Source organism: Tachyglossus aculeatus, chromosome 20 (assembly GCF_015852505.1).
Source record: "Tachyglossus aculeatus isolate mTacAcu1 chromosome 20, mTacAcu1.pri, whole genome shotgun sequence".
In the NCBI taxonomy this organism is placed as follows: domain Eukaryota; kingdom Metazoa; phylum Chordata; class Mammalia; order Monotremata; family Tachyglossidae; genus Tachyglossus; species Tachyglossus aculeatus.
Window position 1 is genome coordinate 26,626,719 of NC_052085.1, and position 17,199 is coordinate 26,643,917.

General features: G+C 47.1%; 1 protein-coding gene across 1 annotated transcript in view; it reads right to left on the reverse strand.

Moving 5' to 3' along the window:
• HEPHL1 (hephaestin like 1) overlaps positions 1-17,199 on the reverse strand; it is a 97,393-nt gene that overhangs the window by 50,789 nt on the left and 29,405 nt on the right. The window contains exons 9-10 of the mRNA XM_038761676.1: positions 16,905-17,043; positions 16,614-16,802 (exon numbers count right to left, since the gene is read on the reverse strand). Coding sequence (XP_038617604.1) covers positions 16,614-16,802; positions 16,905-17,043 — 328 coding nt within the window. The remainder of the gene's footprint in view (positions 1-16,613; positions 16,803-16,904; positions 17,044-17,199) is intronic.

Sequence of the window (17,199 nt, forward strand, 5' to 3'; positions counted from 1 at the left end):
TCTCCTCTTTATCTCTAACAGTCTCCTCACCTTCAAACCCTTCCTCAATCCCATTTCCTCCAAGAGTCCTTCTCTCCTCTTTATCTCTAACAGTCTCCTCACTTCAAACCCTTCCTAAAATCCCATTTCCTCCAAGAGTCCTTCTCTCCTCTTTATCTCCAACAGTCTCGTCACCTTCAAACCCTTCCTAAAATCCCATTTCCTCCAAGAGTCCTTCTCTCCTCTTTAACTCTAACAGTCTCCTCACCTTCAAACCCTTCCTAGAATCCCATTTCCTCCAAGAGTCCTTCTCTCCTCTTTATTTCCAACAGTCTCCTCACCTTCAAACCCTACCTAAAATCCCATTTCCTCCAAGAGTCCTTCTCTCCTCTTTATCTCTAACAGTCTCCTCACTTCAAACCCTTCCTAAAATCCCATTTCCTCCAAGAGTCCTTCTCTCCTCTTTATCTCCAACAGTCTCGTCACCTTCAAACCCTTCCTAAAATCCCATTTCCTCCAAGAGTCCTTCTCTCCTCTTTATCTCTAACAGTCTCCTCACTTCAAACCCTTCCTAAAATCCCATTTCCTCCAAGAGTCCTTCTCTCCTCTTTATCTCCAATAGTCTCCTCACCTTCAAACCCTTCCTAAAATCCCATTTCCTCCAAGAGTCCTTCTCTCCTCTTTATCTCTAACAGCCTCCTCACCTTCAAACCCTTCTTAAAATCCCATTTCCTCCAAGAGTCCTTCTCTCCTCTTTATCTCTAACAGTCTCCTCACCTTCAAACCCTTCCTAAAATCTCATTTCCTCCAAGAGTCCTTCTCTCCTCATCTCTAACCGTCTCCTCTCCTTCAAACCCTTCCTAAAATCCCATTTCCTCCAAGAGTCCTTCTCTCCTCTTTATCTCCAACAGTCTCCTCACCTTCAAACCCTTCCTAAAATCCCATTTCCTCCAAGAGTCCTTCTCTCCTCTTTATCTCCAACAGTCTCCTCACCTTCAAACCCTTCCTAAAATCCCATTTCCTCCAAGAGTCCTTCTCTCCTCTTTATCTCTAACAGCCTCCTCACCTTCAAACCCTTCCTAAAATCCCATTTCCTCCAAGAGTCCTTCTCTCCTCTTTATCTCCAACAGTCTCCTCACCTTCAAACCCTTCCTAAAATCCCATTTCCTCCAAGAGTCCTTCTCCTCTTTATCTCTAACAGCCTCCCCACCTTCAAACCCTTCCTAAAATCCCATTTCCTCCAAGAGTCCTTCTCTCCTCTTTATCTCCAACAGTCTCCTCACCTTCAAACCCTTCCTAAAATCCCATTTCCTCCAAGAGTCCTTCCCTGAATAAACCTGCTTTTCCTCTCCCCACTCTCCCCACTGCGTCAACTATGAACTTAGCCGTGTATTCCTTTAAGCATTTTGAAATTCACCCCGGCCACACAGCATTTATAGTAAATAGTCTTATATTCTATTTTCCTCTCCATGACCTATTTTAATGTCTGTCTCCCCTCGTATACTATAAGCTCTTCATGGGCAGGGAAAGTGTCTACCATCTCTGACGCCCTGTTCTCTCCCAAGCGCTCAGTACAGTTCTCTGCACACAGTAATTGATTGATGGATTGAAGGGGATCATCATCATCATCAATCGCATTTATTGAGCACTTACTGTGTGCAGAGCACTGTACTAAGCGCTTGGGAAGTACAAGTTGGCAACGTATAGAGACAGTCCCTACCCAACAGTGGGCTCACAGTCTAAAAGGGGGAGACAGAGAACAAAACCAAACATACTAGCAAAATAAAATAAATAGAATAGATATGTACAAGTAAAATAAATAAATAAATAGAGTAATAAATATGTACAAACATATATACATATATACAGGTGCTGTGGGGAAGGGAAGGAGGTAAGATGGGTCAAGAAGCAACGTGACCTGGTGGATAAGAGCACAGGCCTAGGAATCAGAAGGTCCTGGGTTCTAATCCCAGCTCGGCCGCTTGTTTGCTGTGTGACCCTGGGCAAGTCACTTCGCTTCTCTGGGCCTCAGTTCACTCACCTGTAAAATGAGGACTAAGGCTGTGTCCAACCTAATTAGCTCCTATCTACCAGAGAAGCAGCGTGGCTCAGTGGAAAGAGCCCGGGCTTTGGAGTCAGAGGTCAGGAGTCCAAATCCCGGCTCCGCCAATTGTCAGCTGTGTGACTTTGGGCAGGTCACTTCACTTCTCTGGGCCTCAGTTAACTCATCTGTAAAATGGGGATTAAGACTGCAAGCCCCATGTGGGACAACTTGATCGCCTTGTATCCTCCCCAGCGCTTAGAACAGTGCTTTGCACATAGTAAGCGCTTAACAGATACCATCATCATTATTATTATTACTCCAGTGCTTAGTACAGTGCCTGTCACATATTTGATTTTACTTGTACATATTTACTATTCTATTTATTTTATTTTGTTAATATGTTTTGTTATGTTGTCTGTCTCCCCCTTCTAGACGGTGAGCCCACTGTTGGGTAGGGACCGTCTCTATATCTTGCCAGCTTGTACTTCCCAAGTGCTTAGTACAGTGCTCTGCACACAGTAAGCGCTCAATAAATACAATTTGAATGAATGAATGAATAGGAAGCACTTAAATGCCATTTAAAAAAAAGGGGGGGTGGCATTGGAGAATTTGGGGAACAAGGCAATGGGAAAGATGAATACAGGTAGGGTAGAAGGAGGCGGGAGGTCAATAAGTAATAATCATAATAATAATTATTATGGTATTTATTAAGTGCTTACTATGTGCCAGGTGCTGTACTAAGCACTGGGGTGGATACAGGGAAGCAGCGTGGCTCAGTGGAAAGAGCACGGGTTTTGGAGTCAGAGTTCATGGGTTCGAATCTCAGCTCTGCCAACTGTCAGCTGTGTGACTTTGAGCAAGTCACTTCACTTCTCTGTGCCTCAGTTACCTCATCTGTAAAATGGGGATTAAGATTGTGAGCCCGCCTTGGGACAACCTGATCACCTTGTAAACTCCCCAGCGCTTAGAACGGTGCTTTGCACATAGTAAGTGCTTAATAAATGCCAACATTATTATTATTATTATTATTATTATTATTATTATTATTATTATTATTATTACAAGCAAATTGGGTGGGACACAGTCGCTGTCCCACATGGGGCTCACAGTCTCAACCCCCATTTGGCAGATGAGGCCCAGAGAAGTGAAGTGACTTATCCAATCAATCAATCAATCAATCAACCAATCGTATTTATTGAGCACTTACTGTGTGCAGAGCACTGTACTAAGCGCTTGGGAAGTCCAAGTTGGCAACATAGAGAGACAGTCCTTACCCAAGAGTGGGCTCACAGTCTAAAAGGGGGAGACAGACAACACAACAAAACATACTAACAAAATAAAATAAATAGAATAGATAGGTACAAGTGAAATAAATAAAGTAATAAATATGTACAAACATATATACATATATACAGGTATATATATGATATAGATCATCAATTGTATTTATTGAGCGCTTACTGTGTGCAGAGCACTGTACTAAGCGCTTGATATATATTTGTATATATGTAGATATATGTACTTCCCAAGCGCTTAGTACAGTGCTCTGCACATAGTAAGCGCTCAATAAATACGATTGATTGATTGATTGATTGATTGATTGATATACATATCCAAGGTCACACAAGCAGACAGGTGGAAGAGTTGAGATTAGAACCCAGGTCCTTCTGATTCCCAGGCTCGGGGTCTAACCCCTGCTCCATGCTGCTTCTCTACCAAGTCAATCAATCGACGCTGCTTATTGAGCACTCACTGTGTGCAGAGCACCGTACTGAGCGCTCGCGAGAGTACGATACAACAATAAACAGACACATCCCCTGCCCACAACGACCTTACAGTCTAGAGGGGGAGGCAGACATTAATATAAATCATTTCTAAGGTACAATTTCTAAATCTGCGCGAAGGCCTGCTGGAGAAGGTGAGGGTGAGGAGGCCGGGAGGTGGGGAGGAGCAGAGATGAGTGGTTTGCGTTTTGTTCTCTGTCTCCCCCTTCTAGACCGTGAGCCCACTGTTGGGTAGGGACCGTCTCTATATGTTGCCAACTTGGACTTCCCAAGCGCTTAGTACAGTGCTCTGCACACAGTAAGCGCTCAATAAATACGATTGATTGATTGGGGGCTCAGTCTGGGAAGGTCTCTTGGAGGAGGTGAGCTCTCAGTACTCTTTTATTTAATAACTGGCCATTACCAATCAATCAATCGTATTTATTGAGCGCTTACTGTGTGCAGAGCACTGTACTAAGCGCTTGGGAAGTCCAAGTTGGCAACATATAGAGACAGTCCCTACCCATCAGTGGGCTCACAGTCTAAAAGGGGGAGACAGAGAACAAAACCAAATATACACCCGAGGACTTGAAGGAGAAGGGAAGGAGGGCATGTTTGAGGGGAAGAGGAATGAAGTACTGTCCTGAGGGCGGTGGTCTCTGTTATGGAGGAGAGTATTGGGTCCTGTCTACATGTTTTGTTTTGTTGTCTGTGTCTCCCTTCTAATAATAATAATAATAATGGCATTTGTTAAGCGCTTACTATGTGCAAAGCACTGTTCTAAGCGCTGGGGGGGTTACAAGGTGATCAGGTTGTCCCACGGGGGGCTCACAGTCTTAATCCCCATTTTACAGATGAGGTAACTGAGGCCCAGAGAAGTTCAGTGACTTGCCCAAAGTCACACAGCTGACAAGGGGCAGAGCTGGGATTTGAACCCAAGACCTCTGACCCCAAGGCCCGTGCTCTTTCCACTGAGCCACACTGCTTCTTCTAGACTGTGAGCCCGTTGATGGGTAGGGACCGTCTCTATATGTTGCCCAGTTGTACTTCCCAAGCGCTTAGTACAGTGCTCCGCACACAGTAAGCGCTCAATGAATACAATTGAATGAATGAATGAAAGATGAGAGGGAAGGTGCCTAGGTGGGGCAGAGAACAAAGAACAACGAAGCGTGAAGACTGGCAGCAGGGGCCAGAAGGAGCATTTTTAATTGCCGGGTGACAGATGTCTCGTGTCTAATGAGTGGAAAACTTAACGTGATGATGATGCTCCCTCTACCCCCCAACACACACTACCTCCCTAGTTTAAAAAAAAAACCCAAATCAACCCACATAAGCCTGTGTGACTCAGTCTACCTGCAGGTATTTCCAGCGTGAAGAATCCAGAGGCATTATAATTAGGCTGACTGTATAATTGGCAGTCCAACCGGGATTTGGAGTACGAGAGCTGGGGATGAGGTGGGAAGGGGACGGGGATGGGGGAAGGGAAGGGAAGAGAAGAGGGGGCGAGGGAAGGGAAAGAGGCTTGGGCTCAACAGGAAGTGCCGGAGTAGGTGTCGCCTTTTGAGTGACATTTCCCAGAAACACTTGGGAACGAAGCGTCTCTTGAGGGCCATCAATCAATCAATCAGTCGTATTTATTGAGTGCGTACTGTGTGCAGAGCACTGTACTAAGCGCTTGGGAAGTACACATTGGCAACATATAGAGACAGTCCCTACCCAACAATCAATCAATCAATCATATTTATTGAGTGCTTACTGTGTGCAGAGCACTGTACTAAGCACTTGGGAAGTACAAATTGGCAACATATACAGACAGTCCCTACCCAACAGTGGGCTCACAGTCTAAAAGGGGGAGACAGAGAACAAAACCAAACATCCTAACAAAATAAAATAAATAGAATAGATATGTACAAGTAAAATAAATTAATTAATTAATAAATAGAGTAATAAATATGTACAAACATATATACATATATACAGGTGCTGTGGGGAAGGGAAGGAGGTAAGATGGGGGGGATGGAGAGGGGGACGAGGGGGAGAGCACTGTACTAAGCGCTTGGGAAGTACACGTTGGAAACATAGAGACAGTCCCTACCCAACAATCAATCAATCAATCAATTGTATTTATTGAGCGCTTACTGTGTGCAGAGCACTGTACTAAGCGCTTGGGAAGTCCAAGTTGGCAACATATAGAGCCAGTCCCTACCCAACAGCGGACTCACAGTCTAGAAGGGGGAGACAGAGAACAAAACAAAACAGATTAACAAAATAAAATAAATAGAATAGATATGTACAAGTAAAATAAATAAATAAATAAATAAATATGTACAATCCTATATACATATATACAGGCCATCTTTGTCTCCCTGAGCTTCTTGAGCAAGGCAGCCCCAAAACAAGAAAACTATAACCCTCCCAAGCCACTGTGAGTTATAATCCTCCTTCAGAAGTGTTCTGGCTCCCTGCTGCTACTGCTGATGATGATCAATCAATCAATCAATCGTATTTATTGAGTGCTTACTGTGTGCAGAGCACTGTACTAAGCACTTGGGAAGTCCAAGTTGGCAACATATAGAGACAGTCCCTACCCAACAGTGGGCTCACAGTCTAAAAGGGGGAGACGGAGAACAAAACCAAGCATACTAACAAAATAAAATAAATAGAATAGATATGTACAAGTAAAATAGAGTAATAAATATGTACAAACATACAAATATATATATATATATATATATATATACACAGGTGCTGTGGGGAAGGGAAGGAGGTAAGATGGGGGAACGGAGAGGGGGACGAGGAAGAGAGGAAGGAGGGGGCTCAATCTGGGAAGGCCTCCTGGAGGAGGTGAGCTCTCAGTAGGGCCTTGAAGGGAGGAAGAGACAGGAATCTGTCCCCTGGAGAAGACTATCTTCTGCCATCCTCCCATTCTAGCCTCACAGCACTGCCTCCCCTCCCTTTCCCCGCAGCCCCCTGATGATGGCATTTATTAAGCGCTTACTACGTGCAAGGCATGGTCTAAGTGCTGGGGAGGTTACAAGGTGATCAGGTTGTCCCACGGGGGGCTCACAGTCTTCATCCCCATTTTACAGATGAGGCAACTGAGGCCCAGAGAAGTTAAGTGATTTGTCCAAAGTCACCCAGCTGACAATTGGCGGAGCCGGGATTTGAACCCATGACCTCTGACTGCCAAGCCCGGGCTCTTTCCACTGAGCCACGCTGCTTCTCGTCCTGAGATGGGCAGCAGTAACAAGCAAGCTAGAACTTGAAAGGGGGTGACCCTATCTCTAAACGGTGAATCAATCAACCGAGAGTAGTTACTGAGCGCCTACTGTGTGCAGAGCGTTGTCCTAAACTCTTGGGAGAGTACAAATGAGTGAACAGACGCAATCCGGACCTCAAGGAGTTTACAGTCTAGCAGAGGGACCGATACGGAATAAAATGCAGACGGGAGGAAGTAACAGAGTAAATGGACAGAATAAAATGCCTAGAATTCCTTCCCCCTTCACATGCGGCTGTGAAGAACCACTGTTCTCCCCATCTTCACGGCCCTACTAAAATCCCCTCTCCTCCAGGAGGCCTTCCCTGATTAATCTTTCATCTCTCTACCCCCGAAACTGCCACCTCAGCACTTACCGAAGCAGTTGGGTCCTCACACTGGCCCTGTAGCGCTTCTTTATGTAGCTTTAGACTTTATTACTTCCTCCTATCCGCAACTGATGTTCTGTCTGTCTTTCTTGCTTCACTGAAAACCCAGCCAGGCCAGGACAAGGATCATGTCTAATAATAATAATAATAATAATAATGGCATTTATTAAGCGCTTACTATGTGCAAAGCACTGTTCTAAGTGCTGGGGAGGTTACAAGGTGATCAGTTTGTCCCACGGGGGGCTTACCGTCTTCATCCCCATTCTACAGATGAGGCATCTGAGGCACAGAGAATTGAAGTGACTTGCCCAAAGTCACACAGCTGACAAGTGGCGGAGCCGGGATTTGAACCCCTAACCTAATAATGGCATTTATTAAGCGCTTACTATGTGCAAAGCACTGTTCTAAGCGCTGGTGAGGTTACAAAGTGATGAGGTTGTCCCCCGTGGGGCTCACAGTCTTAATCCCCATTTTACAGACGAGGTCACTGGGGCCCAGAGAAGTGAAGCGACTTGCCCAAAGTCACACAGCTGACAAGTGGCGGAGCCGGGATTTGAACCCATGACCTCTGACTCCAAAGCCCATGCTCTTTCCTCTGAGCCACGCTGCTTCTACTGATTTCATTCTACTCTCTCGAGAGAGAGCTCAGTACGGAGTTCCACACTCAGCGGGTGCTCAATAAATACTTTGGCTCAACCGGTCGATTAGCCGGCCTGGCTGGGTCAGTTTGAAGAGAGGCGGACGGCGGGCCGCTTGGCTTTGAAATGGGTCTAGGGAGAAAGTTGCATGGCTGCTGGACGGAGCGTGGGCCTCAGAGTCAGAAGGACCTGGGTTCTAATCAGCTGTGTGACCCTGGGCAAGTCACTTCACTTCTCTGGGCCTCAGTTCCCTCATCTGGAAAATGGGGATTAAGACTGGGAGCTCCATGTGGGACAGGGACTGTGTCCAACCTGATTAGCTTGCATCTACCCAGCACTTAGTACAGTGCCTGGCACATAGTAAGCTTTGAACAAATACTGTTTTTAAAAAATGCAGGCCAGGCCTTGGCTTTAGTTCCCAGACTGAACCCCTTCCTTCCTCTCCCCCTCGTCCCCCTCTCCATCCCCCCCATCTTACCTCCTTCCCTTCCCCACAGCACCTGTATATATGGATATATGTTTGTACATATTTATTACTCTATTTATTTATTTATTTACCTTACTTGTACATATCTATTCTATTTATTTTACTTTGTTAGTATGTTTGGTTTTGTCCTCTGTCTCCCCCTTCTAGACTGTGAGCCCGCTGTTGGGTAGGGACTGTCTCCATGTGTTGCCGACTTGTACTTCCCAAGCGCTTAGTACAGTGCTCTGCACACAGTAAGCGCTCAATAAATACGATTGATTGATTGGTTGGGCCTCAGAGTCAGAAGGACCTGGGTTCGAATCAGCTGTGTGACCTCGGGCAAGTCACTTCACTTCTCTGGGCCTCAGTTCCCTCATCTGGAAAATGGGGATGAAGACTGGGAGCTCCATGTGGGACAGGGACTGTGTCCAACCTGATTAGCTTGCACCTATCCAGCACTTAGTACAGTGCCTGGCATATAGTAAGCTTTGAACAAATACTGTTTTTAAAAAATGCAGGCCAGGCCTTGGCTTTAGTTCCCAGAGTGAACCCCCTTCCTTCCTCTCCCCCTCGTCCCCCTCTCCATCCCCCCCGCCTTACCTCCTTCCCTTCCCCACAGCACCTGCATATATGTACATATGTTTGTACATATTTATTACTCTATTTATTTATTTATTTATTTTACTTGTACATATCTATTCTAGCTCGAGCCCGGGCTCTGGAGTCAGAGGTCATGGGTTCAAATCCCGGCTCCGCCAATTGTCAGCTGGGTGACTTTGGGCAAAGTCACTTCACTTCTCTGGGCCTCAGTTACCTCATCTGGAAAATGGGGATTAAGACTGTGAGCCCCCCGTGGGACAACCTGATCACCTTGCAACCTCTCCAGCGCTTAGAACAGTGCTTTGCACATAGTAAGCGCTTAATAAATGCCATCATTATTATTATTATTTAAGTGAGAGGGCCTCTCCCCGAATGAGAGACCTGAGAGTCCAATATCCTAGTGGAAAGAGCACCGGCCTGGGGGTCGCAGCTCCACCGCTTGTCTGCTATGTGACCTTGGGCCGGTAGCTTCACTTCTCTGTGCCTCAGTTTCCTCACCTGTAAAATGGGGATTGAATCCTACTCCCTCTTCCTGAGACTGTGAGCCCCAGGTGAGACAGGGACTGGGTCTAACCTGATTATCTTGTACCTTCTCCAGTGCTTCGTACAGTGCTCGGCACATAGTAAGTGCTTAATAGAGACCCCAATTAGCATTATTATGAAAATAGACCAGCCAGACGTGTACATGCTTGATGGTGGCAGGATTCTGTGACTGCAGTCAATCAATCAATCAATCAATCGTATTTATTGAGCGCTTACTGTGTGCAGAGCACTGTACTAAGCGCTTGGGAAGTACAAGTTGGCAACATATAGAGACGGTCCCTACCCAACAGTGGGCTCACAGTCCTATGATATGGGGCTTCCCTCAGATCCTCTCACACCAAGTTCGGGATCACTTATCTCGGACCTTTTTGGATGCAGATAGCGGCAATATTTCTAAGCAAATCAGCACAAATCGTTTAATCGAATTAAGGCAAGGAGGCAGCACCATATAAATCTTCCCAAACAGGCTGCAGCCTCTTTCAATCAGTAAACCTTTCGATCAATCAATAAACCTTTCGCTCAATCAAACATATCTATTGCGCGCTTACTCTGTGCAGAGCGCTTTAATCGGCAGTTGATTTAGTACAACGTGGGTTCTAATTCCGGCTCCGTCACGTGTCTGCTGTGTGACCTTGGGCAAGTCACTTAACTTCTCTGGGCCTCAGTTACCTCATCCGTAAAATGGGGATTAAGACTGTGAGCCCCCCGTGGGACAACCTGATCACCTTGTAACCTCCCCAGCGCTTAGAACAGTGCTTTGCACATAGTAAGCGCTTAATAAATGCTATCATTATTATTGAGCGCTTTCTGTGTGCAGAGCAATGTGCGAAGCGCTTGGGAGGGAACAATATAACAATATAACAGACACACTCCCTGCCCACAACAAGCTTAGAGTCTGAGGGCAAGTGCAGTCATTTGTTATCGAGCAAGAGGGGATACCCGGAGAGCAGTCTGGGTGGTGGCAGGATAGTTTGAAAATGGAGGATATGATTTTTACCATTTATTTCCTATCCCAGCTTAATTCAAAACGCTCCCTTGGACACATATTGCACTGGGAAGGACGGATTTCCACACTTTTTGCACCACTGATGCTCTTTAGTGTCCTCCCATTTCCTGCCAATCCCTCCCAGCCAGTGAAAAGAACTTGCTCTCGGTCTCTCTGGTCTCATTCTCCAACTCCGGATACGACGACAATGATAATAATAATAATTCTTCTCTGAGTCCGGATAGCGTGGCTCATTGGAAAGAGCCCGGGTTCAAATCGCGGCTCCGCCACTTGTCAGCTGTGTGACTTCGGGCAAGTCACTTCACTTCTCCGTGCCTCAGTTCCCTCATCTGGAAAATGGGGATTAAGACTGTGAGCCCCCCGTGGGACAACCTGATCACCTTGATCAACCTGATCACCAGCGCTTAGAACAGTGCTTTGCACATAGTAAGCACTTAATAAATGCCATTATTATTATTATTACTATTATTGTGGTTTTTGTTAAGCCCTTCCTATGTGCCAAAGTACTGTACTTTGCGATCGGATGATGACATTAGACTGTGAACCCACTGTTGGGTAGGGACTGTCTCTATATGTTGCCAATTTGTCCTTCCCAAGCGCTTAGTACAGTGCTCTGTGCATAGTAAGCACTCAATAAATACGATTGATGATGACAGGTGGATCTGTTAAGCGCTGGTGCCAAGCACTGTACTAAGCACTGGGATAGATACAAGACAACCGGATTGAACACAGTCCCCGTCAGACCCAGGGCTCTCAGATTAAGTAGGTGGGAGAACAGGTATTGGAGCTCCATTTTACAGATGAGGAAACCGAGGCATGGAGAAGCGAAGTGAGTTGCCGAGCAGGCAAGTGGCAGAACCGGATTGGAACGCGGGTCCCCCGAGGCCCAGGCCCTTGTTCTTTCCATCACGCCACGTTGCTTCCCTGGAAATGTACTTTCCCTTTTTCCACGTTATCCCAAATGGCTGGATCTAATCCCCTTCGAGAATCCTTCCACCGCTCAGACAAACCTTCCTCGATGAGCCCCGTGGCGGACAGGAACTCTGCAGGACCTAATTGAGAAGCAGTGTGGCTCGGTGGAAAGAGCACAGGCTTGTGAGCCAGAGGTCGTGGGTTCTAATCCCAGCTTCGCCACTTATCAGCTGTGTGACTTTGGGCAAGTCACTTAACTTCCCTGGGCCTCAGTTACCTCGTCTGTAAAATGGGAATTAAGACTGTGAGTCCCAAATGGGACAACCTGCTTACCTTGTCTCTACCCCACCACTTAGAACAGCGCTTGACACATAGTAAGTGCTTAACAAATACCATAATGATAATAATAATTGTGCTGTACCTTCCCCAGGTCTTGGTACAGTGTTTGGCGCCTAGTAAGTGCATTATTACTATTATTATTATTATCATCATTATTATCTTATGTATCCTGAGGGCTGGCAACCTGAAACCGCCTCACGTGAAGGGGGTTGGTCTGAGCAATTTCACATCCCCAAGCTATCTTGGAACCTGGAACTCCGGCATCCACTTCCAACCATCAGCCTTCTCCTTCTCCGCCTAATCCTCCTCCTCCTCATCAAATAGCACTTCAGGGCCTGTGTGGGCTTTCTATCAAACCAGAAATAAAAAATGAACCATAAGGAGAGGTCAAACGGCTCGATTCTCCCATCCCCATCCTGTGGGGGAAATAGCAGCGTGACCCCCAGGGTGAAGAGGAGGTACACATCATCATCAATCGTATTTATTGAGCGCTTACTATGTGCAGAGCACCGTACTAAGCGCTTAACATCAGGTGCACGGCCGTTTCCTTAAAAAAGAGAAGTTATCAGAACTCCCCTGGGCCGGTTGGGGTGATTGACCATCTAGGCAGAGCGCTGCTAGGCAGGTGCCCTTGGCTAGCGTAGGGTCGGTCTGCCCAAGCGCAGGATGCGGAGGGGAACACATCCCTTCTTTCCCCGTCCCCTGGACCATTCTCTCCCATAGCTGTGGGTTGGGGCAGGACGTAATAATAATAATAGTAATAATAATGATGGCATTTATCAATCAATCAATCAATCGTATTTATTGAGCGCTTACTATGTGCAGAGCACTGTACTAAGCGCTTGGGAAGTACAAATTGGCAACACATAGAGACAGTCCCTACCCAACAGTGGGCTCACAGGCTAAAAGGGGGAGACAGAGAACAGAACCAAACATACCAACAAAATAAAATAGGATAGAAATGTACAAGTAAAATAAATAAATAAATAAATAAAAAAATAGAGCAATAAATGTATGAAGTGCTTACTATGGGCAAAGCACTGTTCTAAGCGCTGGGGAGGTTATAAGGTGATTAGGTTGCCCCACGGGGGGCTCACAGTCTTCATCCCCATTTTCCAGATGAGGTAACTGAGGCCCAGAGCGGTGAAGTGACTTGCCCGAAGTCACACAGCTGACAACTGGCGGAGCCGGTATTTGAACCCATGAACTCTGACTTCAAAGCCCGGGCTCTTTCCACTGAGCCACGCTGCTTCTCCCAGCGGTGAACCACACGGCTCCGGCTCTTGACCTCAGAACACAGGCCAAGATTGGGCCGTGCGTGTCGGCTCAACTCTTGACACTCCTCTATCGTGCTACTGTGGGCCCTCAGGAAACATCTGCCACACACCAAGGACAACCCAGCTCCTCGGTCCGTCCGTCTGGCTCTTTCCCTGTTAGTGGGAGGTCCTGCCGGCCCCCGGCAGAAGAAAGCCCCTTGGCCAGAGAGCTTCTCCATTTGGAGACCGCCAACCTCGGAAGCTCTCCGTAGGCCCCTGGGCCCATCCCGTGGACCAGCAGATCATTTTTTGGAAACTTCATCCCACACCATCTCCTCACTTCTCACAGACCTCCGGGAGTTGCACTCTCCTCTTTCCAACAAGCGGAAACTTGTGCCCATTGGCTTTAAGGCCCTGCTGAGAGCTCACCTCCTCCAGGAGGCCTTCCCAGACTGAGCCCCTTCCTTCCTCTCCCCCTCGTCCCCCTCTCCATCCCATCTTACCTCCTTCCCTTCCCCACAGCACCTGTATATATGGATATATGTTTGTACATATTTATTACTCTATTTATTTATTTATTTTACTTGTACATATCTATTCTATTTATTTTATTTTGTTAGTATGTTTGGTTTTGTTCTCTGTCTCCCCCTTTTAGACTGTGAGCCCACTGTTGGGTAGGGACTGTCTCTATATGTCGCCAATTTGTACTTCCCAAGCGCTTAGTACAGTGCTCTGCACATAGTAAGCGCTCAATAAATAGGATTGATGATGATGATGATGATGATGATTAACAATAAACTCTCTTCTCCCACTGCCCCCAGCTCATACTCTTACTTATTCTCAAGCCATGACTTTTGTGAGGGGACGGAACGACCACTGGGATAGCGGACGGGGCTTCCCCGGGATCCCGACGAGCTCTCCCTCCCGCCAAGAAGGTCCGTGGTCCGAACACAAGGATGGATGAGGTTAGAAACGTGCCCAGGAAGTCGGGGCTGTTTTGGGCAAACAGGGCATTTTGCACATGACTCCCTGTTCCTCAAAACCCCCCAGTGTTGCCCATCCATCTCCACATTTTTTATGGAATTCGTTAAGCGCTTACTATGTGCCAGGCAGTGTACCAAACGCTGGGGTCAATACTAGCTTAGCAGGTTGGACACAGTCCCTGACCCACATGGGGCTCACAGTCTTATTCCCCATTTTACAGATGGGGGTAACTGAGGCACAGAGAAGTGAAGTGACTTGGCCAAGGTCACACGGCAGACAAGCGGCGAAGCCAGGATTAAAACCAGGTCCTTTTGAGTCCCAGACCAAACTCTTTCCACTTCTTCACATCAAACAAAACTCCTTCCATCTACTTTAAGGCGCTCAAACAGCTCCTCCTCTCCTACCTTACCTGGCCGATTTCCTATTATAACCCAGCCTGCACACTTTGTTCTTCCAATACAAACCTACTCGCTGTACCTCGGTCTTATCTATCACACCCTCCCTCCAGCCTAGAATTCCCTCTCCCTTCAGTCAGCGTACTGAGCGCTTACTGTGTGTAGGGCATTGTATTAAGCACTTGGGAGAGTACAATGTAACAATATAACAGACACATTCCCTGCCCACAACGAGATTACAGTCTAGAGTCTACGGTTGGGCAGACCTCAGCCCAACTAAAATCACCTCTTCTCCGGAAAGCCTTCCCTAAATAACCTCTCACTCCGCTCTCCCTCCCGTCTACGTTGCCTGTGGATTTGGGATCGAATCTGCTTTGACTTTAAGCCTTATTCTCCCCCCCGCCACCCTGCACAGCACTTAAGTACATAAATTCTCACTCCACTGCTTCCCCTATTTATAATTTATTTTATTAATAATAATAATAACGATGGCATTTATTAAGCACTTACTATGTGCAAAGCACTGTTCTAAGCTCTGGGGAGGTTACAAGGTGATCAGGTGGTCCCACGGGGGGCTCACAGTCTTAATCCCCATTTTACAGACGAGGTACCTGAGGCACAGAGATGTGAAGTGACTTGCCCAAAGTCACCCAGCTGACAATTGGCGGAGCTGGGATTTGAACCCATGACCTCTGACTCCAAAGCCTGTGCTCTTTCCACTGAGCCAATCTGTCTCCCCCTCTAGACTGAAAGCTCCTTGAAGGGAGAGATCATGTTTACTCACTGTACTGCACTCTCCTAAGTGCTCAGTACAGTGGTCTGCACACAGTAAGTGCTCAATAAACACAACTGAATGAATGAGTGAATGAAATAATAATAATAATAATAATGATGGTATTTGCTAAGGGCTTACTATGTGACAAGCACTGTTCTGAGCTCTGGCGTAGATACAAGTTAATCAGGTTGTCCCACGTGGGGCTCACAGACCTAATCCCCATTTTACAGGCGAGGTAACTGAGGCACAGAGAAGTGACTTACCCAAGGTCACACAGCTGATAAGTGGCAGAGCCGGGATTAGAACCCACAACCTCTGACTCCTAAGCCCGTGTTCTTTCCACTAAGCCACGCTGCTTCTTACAGATGCTCACAGGATGCTTCTTCGGCCCTGATGTTAAAATCAACACCCCAGTCGGTATTTAGCCCCCAGACCAGGGAGACGGACAAGCATCTCCCACAGGAGTAGGAAATTTGGAGGTCACTCTAAGGGAAGTGAAACATTCCAGACACGGAACACCAATGAGGGAACATTTCAGAGGAAAATGATCTGTTCCTTTCCCTCCTCTCTTCAAATTCAGACAGGAAGGTCCTGGTGAATCACTGATTACCACATCCAAAATATGGATTTGGGCTGTTTGGCTCTGTTGTAGAAACAGCAGGGAGGGAATGGATTTTCCTCATCAAGGACAGAGCAGAAAATGACTCGTGCTTCCCGGTTCTCCTAATAATTAAAGACCCATTCCTTTCTCTTCTTCCAAGCCTATAAAAGGCATCGTTTTTCCTGAGGAAAACTAAACAGCATGTGGCTTTTGGCGCTGAAAGATTAGTGGGGGGAATTTATGAAAATTCACAATCTGTGCTCAATTTAAGTCATTTAGGGGTCCCCAAACCAAGGTAACCGGGGAATCAGAGTGAGCTTCCCCTTGTCATATGGTTGGTCGCCAAACTGCGGTATTTATTGAGCGCTTAACCGTATGCAGGGCACTATTGTTGGGAGAGTACAATACAACAGAGTTAGTAGCCATGATTCCTGCCCTTGAGGACTTTGCAATCTACTGTTTGTGAAATGACATCCACAAGATAAATTCCCACCCAAAATGACCGGCACCTAGCGTCCTCCCTCTCCCCGTCCGCGCCAAATCAGCCTCCCCACCGTCAATTTACCCCGCCGGCCCAAAACGTGAATGGCTGTATCTCCCCACCTCCCAAGGGGATCGAAAAGGAGCCGAGCCCAGAGATCCCTGCCAGAAACCCGGCTTCACTCACTTGTCTTCTGTGAAACTCCTTCCTGTAATAAGGTTTTTCCCCTGGGGCACATAGTTCCAGTGTTCTTCCACAATCCCAATATAGTACGTCCTGGTCACCGCTTCAACCAGCCCGGACAGACAGAGGAACGTACAGACAAGGATGTGTCGGGCGGGCGGCATTGGTGAGTGGAAGTCGGAGAGCAGAGGCCTGGGGAGAGAGAGATGGGCTTGTCTTGGCCCTCACGGTCCTCCCCCTCGCTCGGAGCCAATCCCAGTTGAGGTGTGGCCGGGCCGGGCCACCGGGCCCCACCTGTCAGGCAGCTCGGGGTCGGGGCAGGGACGACGGACGGAGGTGCGGGAGCCAACGTGGCCCAGTCGTTTATTCTTGGCTCGCTGGGGAGGTAACACGGCAGTTGGCCAAGTGGAGGTGCCCATTAGACATTCGCCTTCTAGCCAGGAAGGCGTGTGTTACTCCCTCCGTTTTTCTTCATTTCCTCTCCCCCCCTGGCTGGCCTACATATCGAGATTTGAATAAAGCTGATTCAGGCCCCTGGAAATCTGAATCTCGCCCTGACCCAAGACTCTGCCCCTCTCTGACTTGTTTT